Source organism: Schistocerca serialis, chromosome 8 (genome assembly GCF_023864345.2).
Source record: "Schistocerca serialis cubense isolate TAMUIC-IGC-003099 chromosome 8, iqSchSeri2.2, whole genome shotgun sequence".
NCBI classification, from domain to species: domain Eukaryota; kingdom Metazoa; phylum Arthropoda; class Insecta; order Orthoptera; family Acrididae; genus Schistocerca; species Schistocerca serialis.
Window position 1 is genome coordinate 416383406 of NC_064645.1, and position 27526 is coordinate 416410931.

General features: G+C 42.0%; 1 protein-coding gene across 1 annotated transcript in view; it reads right to left on the reverse strand.

Annotated features, from left to right (window-relative positions):
• Nucleotides 1–339: 339 nt before the first annotated feature.
• LOC126417043 (KH domain-containing, RNA-binding, signal transduction-associated protein 3-like) overlaps nucleotides 340–27526 on the reverse strand; it is a 529689-nt gene continuing 502502 nt past the window's right edge. The window contains exons 6-8 of the mRNA XM_050084934.1: nucleotides 16828–16895; nucleotides 5034–5109; nucleotides 340–3359 (exon numbers count right to left, since the gene is read on the reverse strand). Of these exons, the coding sequence (XP_049940891.1) occupies nucleotides 2996–3359; nucleotides 5034–5109; nucleotides 16828–16895 (508 nt within the window). The 3' untranslated portion in view covers nucleotides 340–2995. The remainder of the gene's footprint in view (nucleotides 3360–5033; nucleotides 5110–16827; nucleotides 16896–27526) is intronic.

Consider the following 27526-nt stretch of genomic DNA (forward strand, 5'->3'; position numbering starts at 1 on the left):
ACTCAGACATGTCGTTTGATTTATGATTTATTTTTCGAATTTTCAACTTGTGAATTTATAGTTACTGAGTTATACTTTTTACTTGGAATTTGCTTGAGGTTTCTCTAAAATTGCACTTAAGAGCATATTAGATCTCAAATTAGACATGAAGAACGCAACAAACAAGAAACTATAGACGATTTCTAAAAGGACACTGGATACCTTACTGCATACACTGAAATAAATGATTTCTGAAATTTTGTGTGTGTAAAAACGCAGTGTTCTGCACTCCTTATGAGCACCTGATATCAGTTATTGCCGCTTTTAAATAAATGTTTGTGTTTTAAGAAAAGACAGAAGCAGATTTCATAAATTTTAATTATGGAAGATTTCAAAATCTTCATTGAAAAAACATACAATTTTAACCATAACTTTTACATCTAATGAAAACTGCTCATGTAATATTTTTGTGTTTCTTTTACAAGTTTATATTTTAATGCTACGTGTAACATCCTTTTTAAACATTTCACAAAACTACTAACAACATTACTTTAAAGAAATTAATTTAAGATTATTGAAAGAAAAATAAAACTAAATTAGAACATTTTAAATGCTTCTTTTATAATGTACTACACACCACTAACTTTTAAAGGCTATTAAAAAGTTCTTGTCCAAGAACACCACTTGGCTCTAAACATACCACATGTTCCATTATCCTGCAAACATGACCATAGATGACTCAGCCTTTTTACTTATCAGACACTAATTATCTTTAATTACAGTATGATTTCTGAGATTTAAAATATCTAAAACATTTCAGAAGCTAAGGAGAATACACTACAGTATTTTGCATCACACACAAAAATTCAAGACTTAGGCTGCTTTGTCGTATGGACAATAAAGTAATAAGGACACCAATCATAACAATTTATTCACTGCCCTTTAGGTAAAGGCTTTCCGTCTACGCAGATATCTACTTTAGTGATTAAAAATTCTTTCCTGCCCCTTTTTAGTCATCAATACTGACAGCCTCAAAACATTTGGGGTTATATTTACAATGTTTGTTTTAGATACAGTTTTCAAGTCATTTGCACAAATTCTAAATTATTGAATTACTGGATAGGTATTTCAGATGATCTGCTTGTAAAAATATATTGCAGCAACCTGAGCTACATACTGTGCGATTTAGGCCTACTTTAAATAAAAATCATTCACAAATGTATTTAATTCTCCAATAAAATCAGTACACATGAAAATATATTTATATATATTTCATTTGAACAATGTTTCCTAGACAACGGGCTTCTCAGAAAATTTAAATAGTGAGATGTGAAGTAGCTAAATCTACACATTTTGATATCAACAGATTATTCGTAAGAATAAAGCCCAAGAGTGGGTTAATATAGATTGGACCACTTTAGTAATACCAATTCAGTCAAGACACCATCAGCCACAAACCGAAATATAGGTACCATGGCAAACATTTAGTGCCACACGTGTTCTGATTGTCATCCCATTGAATGCTACTTTCAAACAACTGCTGTGAAGTAACCCTGTATCCAATGGTATTTCAACCAGATTCTTTCAAGAACACACATAAAATCCCACAATAGTTTCCATTCAAATTTTTAGTACACACCACTGGCCACAAAAATGCGATATATACATATAATTGTATGTAAGTTCTGTAGTTGTGTGAAGCATGTGAAACCAAATCTGAAAGTAAACGCTGTCCACAAAAGTATAGGATTTACATTGGCTTTTACATGATGTCTGATTTAGAAACGAAAAGATTACAGCACTACCATAAAATACTAGTAGTATTTTAGGTCTATCATAATATGAAGAAAATTACTAAATACTGGTTGACTTCAACTAACACATGTTACAGTAAATGTGACAAGAATACTATGTTTACTTCTAATATTCAGTACTGTGAATTGTATATGTGCTTCGACAAAACTAATTCCCACTGCCGATGCTCACAAAACAATTACAGTCAAGTGTTGCACATTGAACACATTTATAAACATCTACATATTTCATGCAGTACCATATACCATCTACACTAGGAGCTATAAGTGTTTTAGCCCAGTACAATTAGAAAACAAAAAAAGTAAAACTAAAATTTGCAAAATTTTAGTTCAAAATGATTATAAAGAGATGTGTCACGTTTTTAATTCTGATCCAGCCTTGTCGAATACAGGAGGACGGAGTAGCTAGGGTGAGATAGAAGTGTACTAAAATTTATGCTGAGCCACATTCTCTATCGTGAAACAACTCCATGTAGTGTACTAGTGGAATAATCTATCCCAGTACAACCTGTCACATAAATGTTTTATTTGAGTCTATTGCCCATATTCTGACATGTAACTGCACACTTCATTAACATACAAAATTTACGGCTCAAATAAAATTTTAGCTTTTCCTCTCACACTATGGTGTGTGAAAAAATATTCTGAATTTTGGTATTACCAACATGAATGATGTTAATATGGGAGACAAAAGAATGAAATATTACACACCATTTTGCAAGAACAGAGCTACTAATTAATTTAAGGAAAATAAATTGTATGTTAATGTCCTGGTTCAAACAGAATTTTATGTCAGAACACAAGAGATAGTCAAAATGTGAAGCACATATACAATGGAAAAACATTTATGCGACTCTTCACGTTCAACTAAATAAATGAATGAATGTCGAACCAATCGATACTAATGCAAAGGATAGACTAAATACATCTGTCGTTAACCTGTTTTAACGATTAACACCAAATTACTGTATATGGTGTAGACATCCCTATTCTTCTTGTCCAAAGAGTAGGACTAGATTAATGTTTTTTCTTAAACTCGAATTGACACCAAGCTTCGCTCCACTTTTCTATCTTCTCAGGTGAGAGCGAGCGTCTGTAATTGGTACAGTATCCGTGTTTTGGTTATGGAGTCAGTAGGCGGCCCGCGCTAGGCTATACTGGTTAGGCAATGCTGCGGCACTCACTGGCAGCGCCGGCCTCTGCTACTGGGTCGGGTGCCGCTGCCGCTGCTGCAGGTGGTGGCTGTGGTGGTGCAGGTGCAGCAGCTGCTGTTGCTGCTGCTGGTGGACATGCTGGTGGTGGTGGTGATGGTGGTGGTGATGGTGGGGGCGGGCCGCCGCCGCCGCTGCCGCCGCCGCAGCAGCCGCCGCTGCCGTGGCGCTCATTACTTGGCTGGGCGCGCATACGGAGTGGGGCGGTAGCGCGGCCGGTCCGTGCTCACCCCGGCCACAGTGCTGCTCTTGAAGGCCTTCCAGCGGCTGGCGGAGTCGTCTGCGAACAAGAGGTGGCAAGGAGACGAGGGAACCGGGTGCGGAGCCTATCTTGGAACTCGAGAAACGGAGGGCACTGGAAACGGGAACAACTTCCCGATGCCTCAAATAAGCACACTGGTAAAAAGTCACCCCAGGGAGACATCAGACTAATACACTGTGACACTGTCTCTAGCCTTTTTAATGGACTCAATATAGAAAGGGAGATAGTCCACAAGGTTGTACACGTATGACACACACACAGCTGATGCCACCCATTGACGATTACATCCCATACAGCGACCAAATTGCGGCGCTATTGATACCTACGTTTCACCCACTGCTCGACAGTCCCACCCATTTTCTAAGGGATTAATGCCGGGTTATTTAGTGGGCCAGTGGAGATATGTTAGGATGCCTGAATATACATCAAACCAGGACGATCATGGCTGATGTCATCCTGGAAAACAGAACTCTCCACAGAAAACTGATCATGAATACTCAAAAGAAAGTTCAATACTTGATATAAATGGTTTATGTTGAAGACTGATGGTGGTCCAAGTCATGGTACGAAAAACTCCCTAAGACATTAACGAATCGCCTTAGCCCTGAAATACACACTCCACACACTAGGGATTAAATGCCTCAGTGGGTCGTAGCCTTGCATCATTTAATACAACGCGAAATCACGACTTGGCAGACCACACTACATGCCTCCAGTCACTTACTGTCCAGTTTCTGTGTTGTTTGGCCCCCTGAAGTAGTACAGAATTATGTGCCGCTACGAGAAAGGGCCTTTTGCGAGGTACCCGACTCCAATTCCACTGCACGCAGTTCCGTTCGGAATGCTAGCTCGGAAATTGGTTACGTTGGACCTACATCCACTGACAGCATCAATTCCTGTCGGACTTGAAATCTATTGACATTGACAAAACGTGAAACCCGTTTCTCGTTTCTGCCGGTTTGGATATTTTTGCATCCCCTGGTCTTATTCTGCGTTACACGGCTGCAAGTGGTAGCCATTCCTTACAGAACTTTGGGCAATCAGCGCTAATGTGACGATATGTGGAACTTCATTCACAGAGTGGTCAGGCCCACATGCAAATACAATGCCTTCTTTCTGACATTCAGTCACGTCTCCACGGCGGAGGGTCACATCACCGTCTAGTGACAGTTCGACACCATCTGCAGTGCTCCAAAGCGACCAATACGCTCTTTTAAGGGTGGACTTTATATATTTTGTTCAGTGACATTGTGTTGAAGAGTACTTCCAAGCTCATCCAAGGTGAAATGATTATGACAGGAACGTTTTCTGACGCTGTCGCTAACATCCGTTAGTATCTTTATTTTCAGGCCGTAGATGGCGACTGTTGGCGGAAGATACAAGCTGCACACTGATTGTCGTGGCGGAAAACAAATGGGCACGTACTAAGTATCAGTATTTTTTAAGTAAGTCGCTGAAATTATACTGTAAGGAGAACTGTCGAATCAGAAGGTGATGAGCGCAAATCTTAGCTTCATACTTCTCATGCTGCGTTGTCCGCCGTAGAGGTTTTATTTTAGCACTATCAGCCGTGGATCACAGTTCTTCCTCGGGTTACGTCTGGAGTCAGTAAATTACCATTGTTGTAAATGCGGGCAGCGCCCTGCTTAACATAGGTCCAGGAAAAGAAACGGCTGCATTTAGTGCCTTAATCGTGTATGGCACCAATATTGTATTTTTAAGAGCATTTAACTTTCTGAAATAAACACAGGAAGAAGCTTAACCAACGCAGCCTGCCTCCGTGGCCTGGGGGCACCGTCGTTTGCTGATGAAGAGATGGTACCCGCCTCTGGCATAGATGTGCCTAAGCGGAAAATAAAATGAAAAGTAAGGAAATCGGCGTCAATTAGTAACACTTTGTATGATGACTAGATTGCGACACTGATTTACTAGTTGTGACAAATGTGCCACATGCAAATAAAATTTTAAAAAAGGAAAATTACAAGAGGAGTAAGACTAGACGCAGATAACGTTAAAACAACGTCGATTAGCGAGGACGATGTAGAGAAGTAATAAACCACTGTTATACGCCTTCGTATTCGAGAGGCCCTACCACAGCCTATTTTCCACCGCCATTCCGCTGATGCTCTCGAAGTATCGACAGATACGCGCTGGCTCCGCACATTGACAATATTTCTATCGAGGTATTCCACTAACAGTATATAACAACGCGCGAATATGATGACCAGGTGCTTCGTCACACAGTTTCAATACCGTGTATGCTCCGCAGCTAAGTGTGAAAGTTGTGCAAATCTTCCCAAAAATCTTTTATTAAAAAGGCGGCGGGGAATGTCCGAAATACCACGGCCAAGCGTGCCAGTAAAGCGGAGGACCTACCCGTTGCCCGTAATTTACATGGTAAGCGTTACGGCGGCGTTCTTAGCGTCCATACTTATAATATTTCTATTTGCTTTCTACAAAAATTTCAAAGTAAATCTTGACAAGCTTCGTGTCGCTACGCTCATTCTTTGAAAAGTTTCACCTGCCGACATAAAAGAAAATCCCTCCATTACAATGAGCATAATGCCCTGAAAACCTCTGTAGGGGAAAAAAAGTTACACGTATTAAACACATAGGATGAAATTTCATTTCCCTATCACTTTTCGAAAACTTGTACCGATGTCCTGGAAGTTAATGAACCTCGTATACATCAAGTGACTACTGATCTCACTGATTCTTGAAGAAATTGTTTTCAGTCTTTTGCAGTGTGTAAAAGAACACTAAGTACACTGTTTTTCCCCTAATATCGACATGTGGAATAATGTGGGGAAACAATAATTTATTGTATCTAATCGCTTTCAGTGTAGCTATTATTAACTGCGTGAAAATCGCTTCCCTTGTCTGAAATTCGGGGACATGGTATCCTGCTGTACGAACTATTTAGCGGCTAACTGGTCTTTAACTCGAGCCTGCGCTTTTCAGAGCCTAGTAAACCGATATGCCATTCCACAACGCCCCCAATCCTGCGATAACAGTACTTTTTTATTGAGTTTATGGAACTTGATACACATGAATGGGTGTAAAGTAAATCCTATCTGTCAAAATTATTCCCTCTTGGGTACACAGGGAGATCCAAAACACAGTTTTGGGATCGAAATCTACTTTCATCAGCCCCTGATCCTCTCCATGACGGAATTCAGGAACAATTTTCACATAATGAAAGTAGTAATCATGATGACAGTTTTAGTAAGCGGATAATTATTAGAACACCACTACCGCCTAAGCTGTGGATCGAAACTCAGCCAGGTCGCAGAAACACAGCGCTGGAATTCGCAGCAACACTATCACGCGAAGACATTCCTTACGTAAAAGACTGCGTCCTTGACTGTTACACTATCATTGAATCCACTGTGGTGATATGAAGGCAAAAATACTACCACTACTACTAAAACAAACTTCTTGCAGTGTCGCTTGGGAAAGGAGCAAAGCCACGAGGTGATGCGAGTTGTAAGAATGCATGTATTACAGGAAGTTGTTAAGGAGCAGGTGAATGACGCCACATAGTTTTGTCCAGTAGACGAACTGTCTCCAAGATGGAGAAACCAATTTACGACTTCCTTATTAGAGGGACGCAGAGTCCACAATTCGGTTACAAGAAAGTAAATTCAATTCACACGTTATCTAAATTTCAAAAATTTTTAAAACCATAGTGATGCACACAGAGCCTGATGCCATAAAAAGTTTGTACTGAAGACAGAAACTGATGACTGTTAACGTGTGGAACTTCACAGCCAGCCTTTTCGCATTCTGAAAGACCCAGAGAAACAACGAATCATGTAGAGCGTATGCGATTGTGTGCCAGTAATGGTAAGCAGAGATTGCAATTTAATTTTCCAAACAAATAATGCCAGCATTGAATGGAGCGTAGTTGCCAACATGGGAAAATGTGATAGGTGAAACCAGTACAAATTAGACAGACAGGAAATGTACGGACAGACAACTATGCGCGTGACCGACCATTATTCTACAACAAACATGTATTGCAAAAGTTGAGTAAGTTGATGATGTGCGTATTATAACAGGAGGGACAAGACGATGAGCGGAGTGTGAGTGTAATTCCAGTATCTAGTGGCATAGTTCACACAATAAGTAACCCATGGAGGATATGGTTAGATCTGTTATGCTATTAGACAGATATTTCTGGAGTATTATGAATAATACAAAGGAACACCAACCTCACAAAAATTCACAGCTTGTGTTGCACAGAACTCGACGTCACAGTTAGCAAGTTAATTCTGAGAAAACTTGCCTTATCTACGGAATTTTGTTAAGTATCGTGACAAAATAAACACGTCATGTGCGCGAACGAAACGACGAAGTTTCAAAAAGTGTACACCACATTATAATTTTGATAAAAACAGACGGGTGGATTCGCATGCGAATAAATGTTGTAGAAGTGTGCAAATGGTATTGCCAAACCAAAGCGCAAAGTCTATGCTTAATTACTGTGCAGCTGGCCCCCTCGCCAGCTCTGTAGTCCGCTCTGTCGGTTTCTGAAACTGTGGTATCACGCGTATCCACACCATCCACAATGGAAACCGAAATCACTGTTTAAAGTTTCCGTATGTCTTTTTGCGAAACCGGATATTGCGTTCGATCAAACGTAAAAACAAATGTGATGTCTATTTCGGTTACGGAAAATGCAGCTTCGTACCTACGTAACTGTGGAGTTGCTTTAGAAACGGAAATGCTGTCTCTGAGCGTTCTAACACAGCTTCTTCACCTAAAACAAAAATTTCACTGCTTGCCAATGAAATGAAATTTCCTCACGAATAAGAACAACCAGTCGGATCAGAAATGAGAAACCTAATTTGGAGAGAAATTCCCCACAAAAGGTGAATGTCAGGCTTCGAGTGCCTGCCCAGAACAGTCTTGACCTGTCACACCTCTGGATGACTTGATTCACCACAGTTTTATTTGCAAGCAAATCGTCTACAAATTTTCTACAGTGGTGTGTCTGTCACTATCAAACGTTTCGACTATCGGTATGGTGCTTTCCTTCATTATCATCACTTTCATAACCCCATGCTGTCTCCATGTGGGAAGAGAATGGCAACAGTTACGATGCTCGTCATCTGCATCAGATATTTTACTTTATTTAAACACAGTGTGTTTTTTAATTCGATTAAATTATGAGTTAAACAGGTTTGACGAATACGAGATAGTAATATGAAGACTACAGTAGTCGCCACCACGTTATTCGTGGCGTTCTTGTGACTGACGGTAGTACTGTAATTAGGACGGCGCCAAACGATGTTCATTACATTGGTGGATCTGCCCCTCACAAAAGACGACATGTCAGGGTACTGAACATGTGTGTTGCGCCACTAGGGTTTGTACTACTGGGCTGGTCACAAGGCGTCGTGAAAGCTGGAGTTGAGTCTGGACGATTCGGCTGTTGTTATTGTTGGTACATAATCAAAATGAAGTAAGCAAGCCTTGATTCACAGGGAGGATAAAGAAGCTACAAGCTATACAGGATTTGATTCACAGGGAAGATAAAGAAGCTAGAAGCTATACAGGGTAGGACAAACGTGTCAGGTGAGATTTTGAGATCATAAATGGTGATACTGAAGGTACGTTGTAGGCCGCAGTGTGTTTTGATAGGAAGGGAAGTGACGGTTATGTCAGCATGAATGCGATAGCGGCCTATGTTTGGAGACATTGGGAGTTAGCAGTGAACTAGGTCTGCACCACCCGCAGATGCTATCTACCTTCTTTGGAGGCACCCTTGGTGTCTTGCCTCCCATATTTCTTCACGTACTGTTACTTTAAGGCCAAAGAAAGACAGTAAGATTCTATGATGTGACCACCCACTTCCATTCAAAAATAATTTTCTTATCCGGGGCATTGTGGGAAACCGCCTGTTATTATTTCGCAGTTGCATGCGATTTCTTCGCAGATGTAACGAATCCCGTCGACAGGACACAACGGAACTTAAGACTAGCAGCACCTGCCGTACTTTCTAAAAGGAAAGAATAAATGAAGGAAAGACTTATCATGCAAGAAAGAGAAAGGCAAGGATTAGAACTGCTGGGAAAGTCATGCTCGTAAAAATATTCAGCAGCTAATACGTATAAATGACAAAATATCTACGGAATGTTTCATGCGCTGCAACATTCAAAACACCCGTCTACCAACTTCCTGGTCGCAGACCTCCGAAAAGTCAAATTCCCAGCATCAGCCTTCTTTCGTGATGAGCGTAGTTTTATAATGAAAGAGAAGTAAGATGTGTAGGAAAACAAATACTGTATAAACAAACTTTATGCCTATGCTTTGAAATGAATTTCATACATGCAATCAAAGAAATTTAACTTTACTACTGTATGACATTCAACTAACAAGACTGCAATTCAGAGTAAAACGACTAACAAATTTAAAATAGTAATAAAATGCATGCTAATAAATAGTATCGTACTGGTAACAAACTTTGGTGCCAATATTTTTGTCTATCACAAACTACATAGCCTGAATTCTGAGAAAAGTTTTTCAAATTTAGACTGGATACCAGTGACTATTACTCATGTCACACTGATGGCAATAGCATAAATGCCTGACGAATTTCACTCTTTAGTAAACGTTCCTCTTTTTCAACACCCGTGTCACCTCCATACTTTCCTTTAGGTTTATTTTCAGGTCTTTGCTCCTGACAAGAGCGACATATCTGGAACGACTGCATGTTTGAATACATCCTTTTCGACTTGGGGTCGGGGTAATCTCGAATCCGAAGAAGAAGACGTGTTTCTCTCGTGTCTAACATATCCTTGCGAAAGATGGACTCTGATCAATGAAGACATTTCTTTAACAGCGAATATTTGACACAAAATTAGGGCGTATAATCAAGTGTGTTTGCACCTAAACAAACCGCAAAGCGTTTGCTCACAAAATTACTGTTACGTCAGTGACACACTTAAGCACTCATACTACAGCATCGATATGCGTCAGCAGGTTCCAAAACCGGCGAACTACAAGTACTAGTGGGGATTTAAACCTGTGTTCTTGAAAGAGGTAGCTGCAATGTCATCATCCTTCAGAGAAAAGTGAAATAATATAGAAAATAAATGAAGTCTCATTGGAACACATTGCACTGACTGCGTTTTACATCTCTCTCTGCTATCCACGTCACGTCACTAATTCACTCTTTTTGTTCGTAGTGAAGGAATGAGTAGTAATACATACATCCCACGGTAGACTGCATTCCTCTGCATATTACACACATGATAATTTGGCCTTGATATATGCAGCGACTGACCTTTGATGCACGAACTCAGAATGGCCACTGCTGGTGCGCTGGGGCTATTTTAAAAGCCGTTCTTAAAACTTTGCGTTCGTGCGAATTATGGCATCTGCTAGATTACTTGCACAAAACCATTAGGTACCCGATCTATCTCTGACTATATACACAATATTTCGTAATAATGCGAATCCACACGTCACTAGAACAGCAGTACAAGACTCACATTATTATGAATAAATCCTCCATGGATTTCACAATGAAAACGAGGCACTGCGTGGGGCACAGTAGAAAAAATACCTCAATGGACACCTTGATTTGTAGATTCCAAACGTTGAATAGGTACACGGCGCAAGTACTAGGGATTACAGCGTCGTAACTTGTGAATATTAGCGTATTTTTGGGCCTCGCACCTGCTAGAAGAAGTAAATCGAGATGTTACTCCGGATAATACCGGGCAGAGGCTGCAGCAAACGAAACACTTCATGGATAGCTGAACAAAGAACAGACAGACTAGCTACACGCACGCTGTAGAAAAGCCAGGGCGGTCTGGGTGTTGGGTGGTTGGTTGGCTGGTTTGTGGGACGCCTGCCACCGTGAAAGACTACGGGGACAAAAAGAAGCATCACACTTAAAACGAGTTTCTTTAAGGATTTGATTTAGTCTAGAACGTGTAAGTTTTGATTAATGTATTCTTCGCTCTTTGACAGAAGTGTATACTGGCAAACTTTAAGTGTTGTGTGTAACTAAAGCCTCTGTGTTCCAAATTGATGTTTTCGGGATCAAGTTTTATTTCAGATTTCAAGTCGGGCGACTGTGCCACGCCGGCCGAGTAACTGTACGCTTAGAAACTGCGCAAGCCCAGCAATCCGCCGTGGTGCGGCTGTCAACTGCCATTCGTGGTAGCCGCGGCCGCGGCGGCTCCTATTCCCGGCGTGATGAATATACATGAAGTTGCGCGCCGCGCTACACGCCGGCCGTCAGATCGATAGTCGCGCAAGCACGGTCACCCGTCAGCGCGTGAGGCACTGCCACGTGGTCACGCCGGGCCATAGTAACGAGACTATTGAGCAGGACGCCTGCCGCAACCACACGCAGCATGAAAAGGCCGTCGTTCCAGTATCTCGCGCAGCATTTGGTGCCACTATGGCTGAATAAAAGTTTTGGATACAGCACCATGCATCCGGTACTCGCCGACAGACGGCGCCATTTGTGACATTACATACGCCACAGCACATGTTGCTGATGCTTGTCAACGTGTTAGGCTGCTCGTAGAGTCGTCCGCTTTGGGATAGCTAGAGCCGTCAATGCGAGATGCTACCTGAACACGTCGGCAATACAGATTAACATACATTTCTTCCGATCTACCACGTAAATACAGTGTGCGGCCAAAGACGCAAAATAACGACCGCTCGCTGCTATTTAGTGCTAGGCAACATGCAACGTACATCTGTGACAAAACACCAACGTGACTATTTGCATTGCTAAGAAAACATTTTTTTGTGACGTGTTAAGGGTTTTACTATCTCGCACTGTGTTCTTATACAGCGAAATGCTTCGTCAAAATCCATCAACTCAGTGGCAGTGGCACCTACAGGCGTGATTTTGCTCTCCGTCCCTGTGGAATCCCATGGAAAACAACAAGCATAAATTTTCTGACCATGGGAAGGAACGAATCAGTATTTGTTTGGACTTGAATGGATTCTAATTTGAAGACAGCTGCCAGTCATGAAAGCCATTTGGCTAGAACACAAATTAGCTACATCAGCTTCGTTTTGAGTCATAGCTCATGCACAACGTTTTCCGCCAGGAGTAAAGAGCTCGTAGAATGGTACTGAGCTGGTCAACTTTTATGCAATTTATAAAACTGTCAGGCCACATTCATCGGAAAATAGTTGCGCATTAATAACCCACGACAAATAATTTCTTAGTCATGTAAGGAGTTTGTTCCCTGTTCGCAGGTTTTTGCACTGTCTACATAAGTAATCTACACGGTCTCTGCGTAGCCAATAATACTATCACGAAACTCCAAGAGAGCACCACAGCATATTTTACCTTATTACAACGGAGCAGCCAGGGTCAGATAGGCGTGGAAGCAATAACAATTAATCCCGGAGCAGTGGCGTTAGATGCTTTTTTCCGATTAATGTGAAAATTGCTCGCTGCCGGGAAAATCGTTAAGATATAGGCGACAGCAGAAGTCTGAATAGCAATAAGGAAACTCATACTGCACAATGTGAGATGTCAGTGACATAGCATCAGCGCCTATTTAGTTAGCAGAACCCAAGCAGGAATTTCCAAGCACTCACTGAGTCTTCACTTCTAAATGCAGGAGAAAACATCACTCAATTACATGATGCGCAAGTACAGCTAAATCCCTTTTTTACGGCCATCTTCCTTGATACAGGAACACAGCGAGTAGTTTGGTTAACGTCCAAAGTACGAAACAACCCCAAACTCATGTCGACATCCACAAGGTTCGATCGAAGAGACTTGCAAGTTCATAAGCGATGTACATTTGCAGAAACGAATTACGTGCGACGCTGATCTGTGTAGTAATACATCGATGACGTCAGCCTAACAGAACAGAACCACCATTTTACAATATACGAGTGATAATGTGTATTAATGTAAGACCATGCAGCACTGAGACCGATTTTCACTAATGGTCCCAGTGAACAGATGGAGACACTGACCTGCGATAGCTCGGCTTACTACAATCAGGAGAGAGATTTAGGAATAAGGAAGAAAGGTATAGGTTCCGTGCATTGGAGCGGTAATTGGGGGACTGCAACTGCATATACACTACCTGGTCAAAGTCTCCGTACACCTATTAGCGGACCACTTGAACGGTGTGTCCATCCTTTATGACTCCCTGAACTCTGCTGGGGACGTCTTCAATGAGGCGTCTGAATGTATGTGGAGGAATGGCAGCTCATTCTTTCTCAAAAGCGAAATCGGAGAAGGTAAGTAATGTTGGATGCTGGAGTCTGGTGTGAAGTGGACGTTCTAACTCATCCCATCTGTGTTCCAGTGAGTTCAAGCCGGGGTTCTACGCATCCCAGTCCATTTCAGGAATACTGTTGTCCATATACCACTATGCCTCACAGATGTTGCTTCACGGCAGGCACCTTGTGCTGTTAGAAAAAAATCTCGTCTCCGAATGGTTACTCTACTGTACACAGTGCAGTAAAATGTGTTCATTTCCTTCCGATTTAGAGTTTTCTTAAGCTGAATAACATGACCACACACTAACCACGAGAGACATCCCATGCCATAAGTTCATCTCCAACGTACACCACCGTTGGCACTGCACATGGTGATATGTAACGTTTTCCACATATTCGTCATACCCAAACCCTTCGATAGATTTCGATAGGGTACAGCGGGATTTATCGCTCCAAGTTACTTTTTTCTAGTCATCCATTGCCCAGTGGAGTCTCTCGTTACACCTCCTCAAACGTCTCTTTGCACAAATTACGAAACTGCGTGGGTTAAGCCGGCCGCGGTGGCCGTGCGGTTCTGGCGCTGCAGTCCGGAACCGCGGGACTGCTACGGTCGCAGGTTCGAATCCTACCTCGGGCATGGGTGTGTGTGATGTCCTTAGGTTAGTTAGGTTTAAGTAGTTCTAAGTTCTAGGGGACTTATGACCTAAGATGTTGAGTCCCATAGTGCTCAGAGCCATTTGAACCATTTTGCGTGGGTTATGAGGAGCTGGCGGTCCACTGCACCACATTCTTTTTACCTCCCTAAATACCGTCACTCTGGTAGCACTTTGAAACTCACCAATGATTCCTCCCGTTGATTTCATGCTCACACTCTCACATCCTCCTCCGCAACGTTCGACATTACTTGTCCGTTCCTTCACATTTCAACTTCAAAATCGCATCACTACTAGTGACGTCAAGCCCACGTTCGGAGTCACTGAGATCTTTTGACCGACACATTCTGTTGTTACATCTTCGTTACGCACAATGCAAGAATGTCCGCTTGCTCTTACAATGGCGGGTCCGACTTGCGCCACATCTGAGGTCATTTCCGCGTTATATACGGATGTGCGGGCGGGTACGAGTGATCCAAGTAGTTTAACATTCGGTGACTTAAAGTGATAGCGCTGGAGGGAGCTACACTGGAATAATGTGATGATTTGTAGAAGAAGGGGAAGAGGGGAGGGATTATAAAGAAATGGGCTAAATACTGTTACGTTCAAGAGTGTCACTATGATGCAGATACTAGTGGCATGAAAAATTCATAAAGCTATCATGAATGTAAAAAAATTCATCATTTAGCACGACAATGTGTTAACATAAGTATCATTACAATGCCTGTACTTGCTGTCGTCGTCGTCGTCTTCCTTTCGATGATCAGGCTACTGACTGATCCGAAATCACCAACAGAATCATTCCCATCTTTTCTGAGGTCTTCCATTATCTCTTTTCCCGTTCGGCTTTGGTTTCAGAATTTTCTGCTGAATTCTATGATTTGCCATTCACATGAATTGTTCATCTCCTATTTTCACGATAGTTTTGGATTTTTCATTCACTTTGGAGATATGTAAGACCGTTCCTCCTCTTCGGAACCCTAGTGTCTCCTGTGCAAATTTCGTTGTTCTATTTTTGTCGTAACTCAGTTTTTTCCCATGGCATGCCCTTACTTCATTGAATTTTTTGATGGTCTCTTTTTGGCCTTTATTCCCTAAAGTTTTGCTAAGGGTAACACTGACAATGGGTGTATCGTATTTTCAGTATCACACCCTCAGTAACAGTTTCGCAAGATTGTTCTGGAGGTAAACTATCTAACACAATTTTTGATCAGACTGGATACTTTCCTCAGAACACCATTATTTGCGTTTGTGTATTTTTATAAAGACTTTTCATTACCTCTATAGGTGATATGCCAGAATGGATATCTATTCGGACATATCTTCCATATGCTATCATGGCTAAGGCCTTCTCAAGATCAAAATGATTCAAATGGCTCTGAGCACTATGGGACTCAACATCTGAGGTTATCAGTCCCCTAGAACTTACAACTACTTAAGCTTAACTAACCTACGGACATCACACATCCATGCCCGAGGCAGGATTCGAACCTGCGACCGTAGCGGTCATGCGGTTCCAAACTGAAGCACCTAGAACCGCACGGCCACACCGGCCGGCCTTCTCAAGATCTTTTAAGGTCATGTTTCAATCCATTTTGTTCCCCAGGAATAAATGTTCTGTGATATTTTTCATGCGGTTATAGACTATGTTTGAATACAGTTTGTAACCAGGGTTTAGAAGGTTGACGCCATGATAGTTTTTACAGTCACTGCGTTTCCCTTTCTTGCAGAGGGAGATTACTTCCATGTTATACCAATAGTGTGCGATCTTGGGATTCCTACCAGTTTCATTTATTAATTGTAGAAGTCTTGCCCAGTGATAAGCATCCTTGCTTTTATTCTGTTAGCAATATAACTGGTCAGATATAGGTGTCTGTTATCACAACCATGAAGTGTACTTATTTCTGTTCCTCCCTTTCGAGGTAGGAAGTGACACGTAGTAAACACAGCAAGATAGCCTAGTTAATTATGACGCTTGTTCGACGAAACGGGTGGAAAATAAGGACTGTGAAACATTAAATGTCATTCTTTTAAGAAAGGTTCCGGTGTACGTTTCTGTAAAACTGATTGCTCATTTCCTTGTTATTTCCATTTCTTACGTTATTATAGCTGTTGCTGCAATTTTCCTATTTTTGACAAAAACTCAGCGACACCATGACAAGGATAACACCAAGGACCACCAGAGACAGAAACTCAAGTGCCTAGTATAGTACTATCGAAAGACCGTCAAGACATGTACGAATGAAACAGCGAGGCCGTAAAAAATCTATTAAGGATGCATATGAATTTAAGAAAAATCGGCCAAAAATTATAATTCAAAAAAGAGATGGAAGCAGATGACAGAACAACAGGCATATAGTTAGGCTGGCTTAAAAGAAAAAGAATGCAGCTATCTCTTTGTACCTGAAAGTGATTATCGTCAATGAAACTACATTAATGTGCACGGCCAGTATCAGGTTGCATAATAACCAACATATCAATGAACCGTTATCAACCATTCTCCTTACGCTTTTGACAGTGAGACGGTGGTCGTGAAATGCAGTCTCAGGCACAGAAAAGACGAGTATGCTTGGAGAGTCACTACAATCCCGTGGGAAGTTAGAGCGACAGAGACGGCGTGGGAGCAAGGAGAGAGAAGAGATGATGCGCAGCAAGGAGGAGAGTTGACAGCGAGGGTCACGACTTACCTGGGTAGGCAGCTGCCGCGTCGTAATAGTCGCCGCCGCCCTCCTCGTAGTCCTCATAGCCGCTGTACCTGAAAAAACGCCAACACTCACCGCTAGCCTAGGCACTCGCTCTCCGCCGCACCTAGTGCAGCGGGTTCTACACATGTAAGCAGTCACTGCCCAATACCCCACCAGAATAAGCGACGACCGACGTCGCTCCCCAACGCGTACAATATTTAGTATCGAATGAAATAAAAGAAATTAGACCTTCGCTTTGATTTTTTCTGTACTTGTACTAGCAATTTAAACAGAAAATTTTAGTACAGGCATCCAGATTCTGATTCCTGTCCACGTAGTAACAATGAAGGCCCTGATTTCGGAACGTACCGTAGCTGCAGCAAACGAAGGCTTCATGAACATGCCCGTTTTATAGTCTGTACTGGCAATTAAAATGTATTGCCCAATTGTTTTCAGAGTAACGTTGTTTTCTGAAACTTCCTGGCAGATTAAAACTGTGTGCCGGACCGAGACTCGAACTCGGGACCTTTGCCTTTCGCGGGCAAGTGCTCTACCAACTGAGCTACCCAAGCACGACTCACAACATGTTCTCGCAGCTTTACTTCTGCCAGTACCTCGTCTCCTACCTTCCAAACTTTGCAGAAGCTCTTCTGCGAACCTTGCAGAACTACCACTCCTGAAAGAAAGGATATTGCGGAGACATGGCTTAGCCACACCCTGGGAGATGTTTCCAGAATGAGATTTTCACTCTGCAGCGAAGTGTGCGCTGATATGAAACTTCCTGGCAGATTAAAACTGTGTGCCGGACCGAGACTCGAACTCGGGACATTTTCCTTTCGCGGGCAAGCGCTCTACCAACTGAGCTACCCAAGCACGACTCACGACCCGTCCTCACAGCTTTACTTCTGCCAGTACCTCGTCTAGTTTGGAAGGTAGGAGACGAGGTACTGGCAGAAGTAAAGCTGGGAGGACGGGGCGTGAGTCGTGCTTGGGTAGCTCAGTTGGTAGAGCGCTTGCCCGCGAAAGACAAAGGTCCCGAGTTCGAGTCTCGGTCCGGCACACAGTTTTAATCTGCCAGGAAGTTTCATATCAGCGCACACTCCGCTGCAGAGTGAAAATCTCATTCTGGAAACGTTGTTTTCTCTTTCTCAACGAGCACAAATTGAGTAGCTGTACACCTTTCTACCTCTAACACTTTAAGCAAAGTGGGAAAAAAGAATAATAAGCATGACACGTATCTATTGTAAGTGTACTCTTTACCTTTCTGGCGTATTCACACTAGTCTGAAGGAACGACCATCCTTAATTGAGATGATTCTCTTCTTGCATGGCAGAATGCCGGCTGTGCTTAACTTTTTAAAAAAAATACTTTATGGCAGACCGAAAATCGAACACCAACATTCCCTTTAACGGACACAGCACTTTCGATTAGTCAATCAAGCACACACTGCTAACTGCCCCAAGGCTTGAAACAGACGCAGTAATTGTTAGGAAGACATGGCGAGGAGGCAGAGTTGACGCTTCGAGAACATCTGTGAAATTTAGTCCAACAGATCGACAGGAAAAGCACGGTCTGCGAAGAGCACAGTCCTGATTCAAGTCCACGTACCGGAAGGAGCTTTATCATAAATGATCAATCTTAAAACTTCATTACTGAAGAATCTTCCGCAAAATCACAATATTTTTTTGCAGGAACCACAAGAGAAAACTTTATTTCCTTTACAAAATAAAGAAATCAATATTACTGAGGTTATGGCCAATTTAATTACTGGAAATCTTCGAACATTATTAACAAAATCTGTAAGTCTTAAAACATAAATTATATGTACTGCTGGTAATGGATTTCTTAATATTGTTTGGTGACGATAAATTACTTAACTTTTCGGGCAGTGACTATTATCTATTATTGGCAGTTTTAGATTATTAACCATATTAAACACAGATTAAAACAAATGGAAAAGGGAGCATGTGACAGCTTTACGTGGAATGTTAGCTTTTAAACTTTATATGAAGACATTGCAAATTAGTTTAGAATATATTATTACATTACTGAACAGGTATCATACATTTATTCATACGATATTTAGTAAAACTTATGGTAATGCATGTCATTAAGGCGAGTAAGACATGATAGCACTACTTTTATGATTTTTTATCAAATAATGAACTAAACTTGAAACAAACTGTAGACAGACTGTGTGTGGCTAAATATTGCTTATACCAGGTGCTTATAATCGAAGTGACAGTGTTCCTAGTGCTACAGTGTGGGCTGTGTACACCGAAGGACGCTGAAACATTACAGGTATGTTCAATAATCAGCCTTCTCGCAGAAAAAAAACTGATAGTGGTACCTTGTGCCACCAAGTGAAAATCTGCCCTGCAAGCAGTCGGAATGTGGTGCGAGTGCAAGAAAAAGGGAGGAACGATCAAACACATCGCACATGAGGTTCTGGCACGTTAATTAGGATATGATCACAAGTTACGAAACACGTTCACACCGTCTCCCAACTCAGCATCACGCTGCATCCTTGAAATGAAATGAGCGTACGGCATTGTTGGCCGGGACATGGCATGGTCGACAACTGCTCGCACCATGTCCAGTGTAATCAGTGATATGTAGTCGTATCTTATTCGTCATCATCCCTGATAAACATGATCTTAGAAATACCCGCAAAACTGTAAGTTAAATGGATTTAGGTCGAGGGCTCTGGAAGGCCACATATCTTGAAATAGCCTAGAAATGAAGCGGGCGTTACCGAAGGTTTCTCGAAGCATATCTTTCACCTCCCAAGTGACGTGTGATGGTGTCGCCCAATTTTGCATGAAAATAGTGGTCTGGACAATGTTGCGTTCTGGAAAAAGTAGGATCACGTGTTGCACAAGGGGGTCCTTATAACGAGCGAATGTCACTTTACACATTAATACACCTTACAGGCCGCGAGACGTCATTTCCTCAAAGAAAAGCTGACCGAGAATGGGGGAGCTAGGGAAGTCACATCCCACAGTAACATCAGCTGAGTGCAGTGGAACTTTCTGCACACACGTGTCGCAGCAGAACCCCACATCCAACAGTTCTGTGCATTCAAGGCACCATGCAAAGTTCGTCCAAAGTACAAATACACTACTGGCCATTAAAATTTCTACACTACAAAGATAACGTGCTACAAACGCGAAATTTAACCGACAGGAAGAAGATGCTGTGATATGCAAATGATTAGCTTTTCAGAGCATTCACACAAGGTTGGCGCCGGTGGCGACACCTACAACGTGCTGACATGAGGAAAGTTTCCAACCGATTTCTCATACACAAACAGCAGTTGACCGGCGTTGCCTGGTGAAACGTTGTTGTAATGCCTCGTGTAAGGAGGAGGAATGCGTACCATCATGTTTCCGACTTTGATAAAGGTCGAATTGTAGCCTATCGCGATTGCGGTTTATCCTTTCGCGACATTGCTGCTCGCGTTGGTTGACTTCCAATGACTGTTAGCAGAATATGAGATCGGTGGGTTCAGGAGGGTAATACGGAACGCCGTGCTGGATCCCAACGGCCTCGTATCACTAGCAGTTGAGATGGCAGGCATCTTATCCCCGTGGCTGTAACGGATCGTGCAGTCACGCCTCGATCCCTGAGACAACAGATGGGGACGTTTGCAAGACAACAACCATCTGCACGAACAGTTCGACGACGTTTCCAGCAGTATGGACTATCAGCTCGGAGACCATGGCTGCGGTTACCCTTGACGCTGCATCACAGACAGGAGCGCCTGCGATGGTGTACTCAACGACGAACCTGGGTGCACGAATGGCAAAACGTCTTTTTTTTTCGGATGAATCCAGGTTCTGTTTACAGCATCATGATGGTCGCATCCGTGTTTGGCGACATCGCGGTGAACGCACATTGGAAGCGTGTATTCGTCATCGCTGTACTGGCGTATCACCTGGCGTGATGGTATGGGGTGTCAATGGTGTCAATGGTTACACGTCTCGGTCACCTCTTGTTCGCTTTGACGGCACTTTGAACAGTGGACGTTACATTTCAGATGTGTTACGACCCGTGGTTCTACCTTTCATTCGATCCCGGCGAAACCCTACATTTCAGCAGGATAATGCACGACCGCATGTTGCAGGTCCTGTACGGGCCTTTATGGATACAGAAAATGTTCGACTGTTGCCCTGGCCAGCACATTCCCCAAATCTCTCACCAACTGAAAACGTATGGCCAATGGTGGCCGAGCAACTGGCTCGTCACAATACGCCAGTCACTACTCTTGATAAACTGTGGTATCGTGTTGAAGCTGCATGGGCAGCTGTACCTGTACACGCCTTCCAAGCCCTGTTTGACTCAATGCCCAGGCTTATCAAGGCCGTTATTACGGCCAGAGGTGGTTGTTCTGGATACTGATTTCTCAGGATCTACGCACCCAAATTGCGTGAAAATGTTATCACATGTCAGTTCTAGTATAATATATTCGTCCAATGAATACCCGTTTATCATCTGCATTTCTTCTTGGTGTAGCAATTTTAATGGCCAGTAGTGTATATTTCTAGCCATATGCCATCCATTTCCATGCGAAAAAAAAAAAAAAACTAAGGACAAAGTCATGGCAGTTTAGCCCATCACGGGGCTTCATTTGGTGCATTCTGAATCTTGAATGGATACCAATGGAAACTGTGCCGTAAAATCTTTTGAACTGTTGACTAGGGGAGAGAGAATTCCCTTGACACAGCTGGAACGCTGGCTGCAGAATTTGAGGCATGTTCTGTACAGTCGACTATAACTACAGCACGTCATCAACTGTCGTTGGAATGCTCTGCCGCATCACCTAATTTACGTGTTGTTTCAAATTTCTTGATCACTTTCTTCACTGACGTGGGGCTACCTGGCAGATGTTTCTGCCTGCGATATCCCCGCAATGCTGTGCTGCTATTCTGATAAAACAGTTTTACCAGCGGTACACAGTCTTTCTTCTCAATAGTCACTGCGTTTCGTACAGAAAACTTCACCCTTCTTAATACTTTACACCACTCACTCCAAACAAGAAATCAACACACGTCGCCAGATGACAAACAATATACTAACGTAAAAACAGGGAACATTCCGCATTCTGGCTGCTAATAGCGACATATTTTCACTTGGTGGCACAAAGTGCAACTATTTTCTCAGCGCTCTCCGTGAGCGCACCGATTAATAAACGTAACTACGTTATTTCAGCGTCCCGCGATTTATACAGCTTGCACTTCAGCATTGGAACTCTGTCAGTTGAATTACAACTACCAGGTATTAATACGTACAGTTTTATCTTATCTATCATTGGGTACTATGTAATTTTCTTCCGTACTTTTTAAATCAGAACACAATGTAGTTACTGCTACTGTTAGATTATACTTCCTTTTTATGCAATATTCGAACAAGCATTTCAACTCTTCAACAGTTTTCTTTAAGTTATGCAACGGTCTACTTTTTTAATCATTAGTAAGAATTTTCAGTGGAATTAAATTCATTGTCACTCGTGCAACTCGCTGTTATGTGTTAACTCTTACTACGTGGCCCTAAGTCCGAATGCTTCAGGAAAATCCAAATAAAAACATTTGAATTATTAAAAGACCTTCCCAGTAATTTTCTTTTCACTGGATAAGTAACTTTAGTTCTGTTTTTTACACGCTTTGATTAGATTTAACATGTAGATAGCTTAGACTGGTTAACAACATCAGTTGAAACATTTGTCGGCAATATATCGGCTACTACCGCAGGTTTCTGTGTGGCTGCCTGGAATCTGTTATCTTCGGCAGTAGCAAACCGTTTGCAGCAATGGACGTAATCGTTTATTTATTCTGCGACGTTTTTCCAGTGCATACTGATAATGCCGGAAAGGGATCCAAAAACTGATGTTGGGCGTCGCGGTGAACTACTTCGGAAGTATATTTTCACGTATATACCTCCCAAGCATTCAAACGAATCGATCGGTAGCCGCGCTGAAAGATAACCTCGTTGGAATCCTTTGTAGAGAATACATGTCCCGCTACCGCTGAATTTACATTATTCATGACTGTGGGACATCGTACACGCGACAGAACGAATCTGAGAAAGATTTTTACTTGGGCCCCTTTCACTTCAAAACCCGTAAGTGAATGACGAGCCGGTAAGTCTTTATTTCCGCAGAAATGAGGATTTGTGTTAGCGACCACGGCTACCCTAAATCCAGAGCTACTCATCCTCTGTTGGTCAACAATGTAAACTTAGTTCTAATGGCTGACCTATCCTTTGCGTGTAGCGCAACCGTTGCTCAATGTTTTCCATAGTAGTTCATTGTTACAAACAATACACTTCAGTTGATGTCTGCTAAGTACAAGAATATAAAGTGAGAAAGCACGTCACCTCACGTTGAATTACGTCAGCACAGTCCATATCGCCATGGGCGTACGACATATGTCAACTGACTGAATACAATGGCATCACGTATTTCTTCCAAGAATTCCACTGACGGTAAGACGACGAACCAAAAAGCGAAAAAGGTGGAGCTTGTTTCCGCAATAGTGTTGACATTAAGACACGAACATCAGTTCAATATGACAAAATGTGTGTCACATTGCCTTGTTGAATAGAAGTCCTTGCATTCTCCTGGGATGGTTTGATGATACCTACACGACAACGACGAAATTGTACTCTGAAACGGAGTTTCATCTTCGTGCGAGTGCAGTGTTTCAACACTGCACCATTTTACTCTTTGTGAAAGACAATACACGCAAAAATGCAAGGTGATACTATTATTTGTTTGAGAATTAAGCATTCCTGGTAGAGCTGACACCGATACACCTGTGTATTTGTAACAATCCTCCAAAAAGTGTTAGCCAGTATCTTTAAGATGGTTAAGGTTAGAGTCTCAACGACTTTAGAAAATGAAAGTGTTTTCACAGTGTCTCTCACTACAGTTCATTCGCTGTACGTGATGTGGCTTTTAAAACAACGATTAAAACCCTTCTTCGTGAGGGTCTAAATGTCAAAGACTTAGAAAGCTAATTTTCTTGTCATCCACAAATTTCTGTAACATTTTCCTTGCAGAAATGAAGTTCAGAACTGTCTGAGATACCAAAATATGAATATCACAAATAAGAAACTAACATCTATATAAGTATACCAGAAAGTTTGTAATGCCAAGTTTTGGCGAAATGGCATCGATTCAGATTTCACCGCAAGCCGTTGGTGTGAAGTTATAGGGCTAACTTTATATGACTACTTGCACGTGACTAATTATCCCGTTTGAAATTACATCTCCAGCAGTCAGCTCTCGTACATTATAGTTCTATCGAATGCTCTAAAGTGAAATAATATCCACGAATAGGAAATCGACAAGTAACAGTAGCGAGACCACAGAAATAAATTTACCTCGTAAACAAATACTGGGCAACTAAATGTCTGCAGTCCGTCTTTCAATTTGTACGTGATGCGATCCTCAGATGGGTGTCACAAACTTGGGAAGAGAGAGTTTTTTTTAGCACGTAGTAACTTGACTATGTTGCTCTGCAAGTCTGCTCGTTTCGGGATTACGATACAGATGTTGCGTCGAATTCAGTGGGAATGATCTACTCTCCTCATGACGATAGTTTAGCTTGAAACAGTTGTACTGTGAATAATGACCAGATAATATTTCATGATACCTCAATGGACGACCATACATCCAGTTTCAAAAGAACACTGTACTCTTATGTCCGTGGGTTGCTTCTGGAAACAGGCCACATGGCTAAATTCTCATAGTGTCCCAGCTTTTTCCATTGTATAGATCGCAAACTTGTCAATGGCTTGATTCCATGCAATGCCCTCCCGATAACCGTTCATGCTGCCCCAGGTGAGTTTTATTCGTGGGGCATGTGAGACACGTCAGAGCGATTTCTTGATATGAGAGAAGCGTCAAGTTGTCAATGTCCTAATCGAGTACAAACCACAACATACCAACAACTAAGTCACGCACCCTATGAAGCGGTGCAAGAATACGTGTATTAGAAACCATTTCGATTATTTCGTGACCAGACTCTGCTGGTTTAAGTTCTTCTGTACCATCATCTGACAGGGATCAACTTACGTTTCTTGTAGGCGTATGTTAATGGCATTGTGATTTCAATGTCCTTCAAGTAAGTCTTTCGAAGGCGGTCCAGTGAAGAAAGCCAACGTAGTATTCCTTAAATGCTACTAACATGCAGCAACTTCCAGTCTATCCTTGATGAAAATATTCTCATGTTACACTTCCACGAAACGTTAATAGCACGACGGATCACGGTCATTTCAGACTCGTAACACAGACTTACCTACAGTTGCACTGCAGCTACAGGCAACGTAAAGCTCAACAATCACGGAACACGTACCAAGAAAAAAGCATATTTTACCATATAAAGCCTAGGGAAAAATTTTGGCACAGTGTCTTGTTCAATGAACGTCATTGTACGTTACCACAACAATACTGTATTGGCATGCGAATCTTTTTTGTAACCAATAATGGAATCGTTTCAGTCGCATGCTGCGATAAAACGTCGAAGAAACACAAAGTCCACTGCTGAAGAAAGAAAAGTTCACACACAACACCTACATGCAGTATAAAACTATTGCTGTGCATACCACATCAAAACAAATGCATGCAACATCAAGTAAAATCATTGACACATATAAGGTTTCTGTCATAAGCCGTAGGTGCAATAACAGCTATCAGCCTAACACTGATGAAGGCTCTAATCTGACACCACATAAATCTCACGTACAGTAGTTGCAGGCAGTATTACTGCTGATGACACGAAGTCATTGGTTATGAAGTGGTGTTACGTAAGAAGGTCCAACGGATTACGGGACACAATGAGGTTACTAAAAGCAGTACTGACGTGAAGCATCGTCTCCTCCAGTGACAAAAATCACTCATTTGCAACGTGAAGCATCGTCTCCTCCGCTGATAAGAGTTTACTCGCTTGCACCACGTTTTGCAGGTCAACCTGCAGAAATCGACTGCCTCGTATCTCAGTTTCACCTATCACAGTTGATGGTTCCTATTACCTTTCGTTAGAAACTAGGAGACAGGCTATAATGGTAGAAGTGAGTAATACGAATTACGTCCGTAACATTCACACCGTGCACTGGGAGGACACATTCCTCCTCCCCCTCTCCCCCCCCCCTTCCCCCAATAATCTAGAGTTCCTTATCGTTCCTGTGTACTACATGGAAAACAAAAATTCTGCAAGATTCCTTTTACCCCTGTAATTGGTGAAGTTGACATAGTTTCCATAGTTTTAAGCTTAACTTTCGACAGTTCTGTAAGAAGATTATATGCATCTAGAAACGAAGAAATGTCGCTTCTGGTCGTAATCGGCCCAAAAATTGCAGAGCTACGCTGTCTGCCATGTTGTCGCACACTGTCATAGTCAGAAAGACAGAAAAATTGCCAAGCAAGCCTTGTATTCTACGCTAAAAGTAAATTCTTCATTTACAAAAAGAGTCTTTCACATTTATCATAATCCACCTACCACTTGTATTCATAATATTCAACATCGAACACGTTCCTACATATATGCATAACGAAAACTAAGTTTCATTAGCGTTCTAAAATCAGACAAGCTCTGGTTAACGAGCTGCCACTTATCAGCGAAATATGTTGTATATTTACTGATCCAAACAGAAATTTCGCATAATAGTGAGCGAAGTTGTTGCACAACTAGTTACTCGGGCAGAAATGGAACCAACCGTATCTCCGTTTTGAGAAATGTAAGAATGAATCATGTCCATGCATTCTTGAAAGAAAAACAGTTCTTATAGGACACAGTAGTGGCCAAAATTGGAGAAGTCCTATGTATTTACGTTTGAAAACAAAATACGTGTCGTTTTAACACGCTATTCTGTCCCATGAAAGCCATCTGTCTACTGACACTAAATGACACCCATCAGCTCCCTTCTCAAAGTATCAGTAACTGGTGTGAACACATTTGTCTGTCCATGATTTCCTGCTCCACTAAGTTGTCCGCTTATAGATGTGATTTTAAATGTCAGCCAGCACAGCAAGAAATCGGAAAGATTACGCCCAGCTGAAAGAAAAGTGGATGGCCTCAATCAATTCACCATTCACTGAACTTTTGGGTTAAGTAAAGTCGGTAGGATGCGTAAAAAAGTTTTTGGTGTCCCGCAAAGCATAAGACATACCCATTTCTCAGCAAAGGTAACTTTTTCCAACACCGCAGAATTTTTGATAAATAACACGTATGCAGGGCGTTCCTGGAAGAATGGTCAATATTCAGACACATGTCAGGAACGATAATTCGAAGCAAAAGAATCTAGTACACATGGGCTCTAAAATGCATATACCTGAAGAGTTACGAGCGCTTGCTCAGTACAAAAAATGTGTTTAGCATTAGCGAAGATGAACAGGTGTTCACCGCTCCTGAGATATGCGTTTTACAGCCCATGTTTACTGGACTATATTGCTTCGAATGGTAGTTCCTGTCATGCCCCTGAATATTGACCATTTCTCCTACGACACCCCGTACACCCATCTGTGGAGGTAATAACCACCCTAAAGAGTCTGGCGCCCGGAAGTTGATAATACAGCAAATCTGATGCCTCGCTTCCATGAGAGCTCAAGGATTCGCCATTGTCACACGTGTTTATTGTGGCAATGTATTATACCGCTGTTTGGAAATTCCACCTTGAATGTAAACAAAATGAACGTTGTCGA